The sequence below is a fragment of the Dysidea avara genome, chromosome 2 (genome assembly GCF_963678975.1).
Source record: "Dysidea avara chromosome 2, odDysAvar1.4, whole genome shotgun sequence".
Taxonomy (NCBI): Eukaryota; Metazoa; Porifera; class Demospongiae; order Dictyoceratida; family Dysideidae; genus Dysidea; species Dysidea avara.
Genome location: NC_089273.1, coordinates 43,035,383 through 43,038,944, shown reverse-complemented (window position 1 = coordinate 43,038,944; position 3,562 = coordinate 43,035,383). Strand labels below are relative to the sequence as shown.

At 37.6% G+C, this 3,562-nt stretch overlaps 1 protein-coding gene across 1 annotated transcript; it reads right to left on the bottom strand.

Moving 5' to 3' along the window:
- Window positions 1–330: 330 nt before the first annotated feature.
- On the bottom strand, window positions 331–2,815 carry LOC136247396 (tyrosinase-like). Its single transcript, XM_066039076.1, has 5 exons — window positions 2,704–2,815; window positions 2,199–2,452; window positions 1,779–2,079; window positions 957–1,591; window positions 331–898 (listed from the first exon to the last, which is right to left on the bottom strand). The coding sequence occupies exons 2-5, from the start codon at window positions 2,445–2,447 to the stop codon at window positions 545–547; spliced, it is 1,539 nt and encodes a 512-aa protein (XP_065895148.1). The 5' UTR covers window positions 2,448–2,452; window positions 2,704–2,815; the 3' UTR covers window positions 331–544.
- Window positions 2,816–3,562: the final 747 nt, after the last annotated feature.

Here is a 3,562-nt window from a genome sequence, read left to right as displayed (position 1 = left end):
TGTGTAGACAAGTGACGAAAAGAATTTAATCACTGCCAACACACTGTGGAATTTCATTATGGGGCTATGAATACATTTGTAAGCACATGGAAAGGTTTCACTTAAAATGTGTGGTTTGTGGGTGGTGAATGATAGATAGGCTTCCAAAGTAGTGTACAAATTGAAAATTCTAAATGTGCAAGTTTGAAAACTTCTTTGGAAATTGAGTTCATTTCCAAGCAGTTTCCAAACTGAAACTGGCAATGTGCAAATGTGTAAACCCTTGAGTTTATGCACATGCACAAAACAGTTTCCAATCTGCACACTGAGGCTGATCTTGCTGTGAACATCATTCATAAAGTCAACAAGTTTTAGCATAAAAATAATCATGATTGTTTAATTAAAATGCATGATGTTTATATGTATCTCTACAATAAATGCAAGAACTATGCTTGTTACAATTTCACTTGTGCATGAGTCAAGAATTATGTAAGATACAATACATGCATATATACTATTTGCATGTAATTTACAATTTATGTTGCTATATAATGTTATGATACTGTCACCACCAGCCTTTATGTATATGTTTATGTATAGGAAGTCTAATGTTTGGTAGATCACAAAAGTATCCAAAATTACGAGACCGTGTGAACATGTCAATGTTGGTACTGAGTGGGAAAAATGGAACCATAAAGTCATCAGGCTGATGTCCTATGGTGGGAACAGTCACTGGTATATCATTAGGATACTCTGCATCAGGGTGTCGCTCCAGCCACTCATCAAACATACAATCTACCATGACATGGTGAGGCATGAAAAGAGGATCATTTGGTGATGACACCACATCATCCATTTGTCCTCTCTTATCAAGAGGAAGATTTGTGGCAAGATCACCTGCCCCAGTAATGGTATGAACCTAAACACGAAAAGTGATATTATAAAACACACAATGACAAAAATCATGCAGTACTTACCGTGCCATGCATTTGTTGTTTAAGTGCAATCAATCGAGAGCCATTTGACTTTGTGAGGGAACATTCAGGGTCAAAAGTGGGAGAACAAAAACACATTCTGTCTTTACGGCACCTAAGTATATTAAAGTTAACATCAGCATCAACAAAACTTCGATAGTTTCTTCGTGATAGAAAATTATAAGGTGGTCTTTCATAACTTCTAAAAGTCATGGCAAGATTTACTTGCCGACTTGTAGGCCAGTCAGGATTGTTGCTACTGCAAGGGTTAGTTCCTGTGAATGGGCAACGTTGAAGGGGACCAGTGTTAACATTTGGATCACAAATCTGAAAGAATTTTTGCCAACATATTGTGTTCCATCCGTCACCAACAATATCTCCAAATACACGAGGAAAACCACTGACATTCCTTGTTGCCCCAAGCCTCTTTTCAGTAAACAGATCATCTGACAGTATTCCAGTAGATCTTTGAATTTCAATTCGCCAGTCCCAGAAAGGTAGCCTGAAAGTGTGATAGTCCAAGTGTCCCATGCTCTTTAACATGTGTTGTATTTCCCACTCAAACAACAAGTGAAAGTATTTGTGCCAAGTTGTGAATGCAGGTCCGGCATGAGCATAATCCAAACGAATCGATACATCTAAAATGTAATATGACATTGATGTACGTACATATATGTATTAGGATCAAAAAGTCAATTAACAAGTGCAGAAATGTATGTGACCATAACTCAAGTTTTGAGCCATCAAATTACATCATAATACACATACACACGTATCACTGCATGCAGATACAATGGATGCTTACTACATACTTATTTACATTACCTGGTGTAGCAGAATCTTTTGAAGCAAAGTGGTGAAGCCACACAAACAAATTATAAAGTGATACGTTACTCATGCGGAGATTTGTAGTTCCTGGAACTGCCTCTTCTAATACAGCCACGTACCCTGAGTCAAATGAACGTGACTGAACAATAGTATCAATGAATTCAGCCCAGTCACTATCAGTGTAGGTAGCAAGTGGTCGTCGGGGAAGAACTTGTGACTTAGAGCAATCAGGTCCATAGTGACCAAACTTACACCGACTACAGTCATATCCTGCATAATTTCCATTGCACTTGCAGATCTGTGAAGAGAAACCACAATAATATACATGTCAGTACAACTAGCAATTGTACAATTGTTATAATAACAGTCAATTATAGTAGAGTCATGCATAGTATCATTTTAAGTATCGGTACTAACCTTGGTGAAGTAGTGAGGCCAATTGCGACGCACATCAGCACTATTAATGTCATATCCAGGCAAGTTCAAATCAGTACACTGTCCCCTACCAGCATCCTGTCCACACACACCATCACTTGTAGCTGGACAACATTCTAAGTTTTCTAGACTTGTAATATCACTACATGCTCTTGGTATTTGACCATAAACCTCCTGCCCCAACAGACATAGCAAGGCAATGGCCATGAAAGAAACTTGACCACTTTGCATTTTAACTATAGTGTACAAAAATAAGTTGAAATAGCTACTGTAACACTCAATATGTAAGAGATAGTGTTTACTTTTTATTTATTTGTTACTACTTTACAGTGTAGCTATATGTTGATAACTGATGCCACATGCATTGTAGCTAGCTATAGCTAGTTTTTCACATTAGCACATAATTATCGTGGCTGTAATTAGTAGAGATGGCCTCTATAATAATTATGCTGAAAGAGACTGACCCGTATACATATGCAGCACTCACCTAGTAGCTATCTAGGTATAGCTTTGGTTTTTCGGTAGATAGCTAACGAGAGAAATAAGCTTTCAATTGGCCGTGATAATGAATCCAGGAGTTTTCAGTTAAGTTGCGGTTTGTACTCATGCTTTTGCCTAATGTTGCAGGCTTTATATACTTAGTGTTTGCATCATATGCGTGGGTTTAAGGATATCCTGCAACCTACATCATCCTGGCAAGTTTTTTTTGAAAATTTCCGTCACAAAACTGGAGTAATGTGTGCGTGTGGGTTGCATGACAAGATGATCTAAACTTCAATTTGATTTTCCTAAAGATTTTAAGGCTTTGCAGCACAAGTGCTGAAGTCTGTAGGATACCTGGTCCTATACAGGCTGGTTAAAGATTGCATGCTAGCTGAATCATTGTGTACTTTAGCTACCACTTGTGTGGCCACTAATTGTAGAGAAAATCTCAGCAACCCGTTACTTTTGCATTACCGTACATGAAAAGTAATTTTTTTCCCTAAATCATACACCTGGCAATCCATAACTTGACTTGTTAATAATCGGTTGAATCATTTTGGCACATTATTGTCAGTATTGATTGGATTATTTAGTTAGTTAGTTTGTTTGTGTGTGTGTGTGTGTGTGTGTATGAGTTGTACTGTGGTTTATAGTCTCCTTGCCATGCCTGTGCTGTGCTTTTCGTACGTCAGTTCAGTCACATGTGTCCGAGGTATAATTATTAATTGTAATTGTATGTTTGAATATCTTAATGATGATTCAGTAAGATCGATGATTGATGGTATACAGTAGATCATGTTTCGATGGTTTCATTGTTGTAACTGACAATGCATACACTTTGCTGCATCACATCCTGTGTGTGG

Bases quoted from the DNA above. Each gene is read 5' to 3' on its own strand.
- LOC136247396 (XM_066039076.1), bottom strand. From the start codon at position 2,447: ATGCAAAGTGGTCAAGTTTCTTTCATGGCCATTGCCTTGCTATGTCTG. The intron at 1,592-1,778 runs GTAATGTAAATA...ATTACATTTTAG, and splicing joins AAAAGATTCTGCTACACCAG to ATGTATCGATTCGTTTGGAT. The intron at 899-956 runs GTAAGTACTGCA...TTTCGTGTTTAG, and splicing joins AACAACAAATGCATGGCACG to GTTCATACCATTACTGGGGC.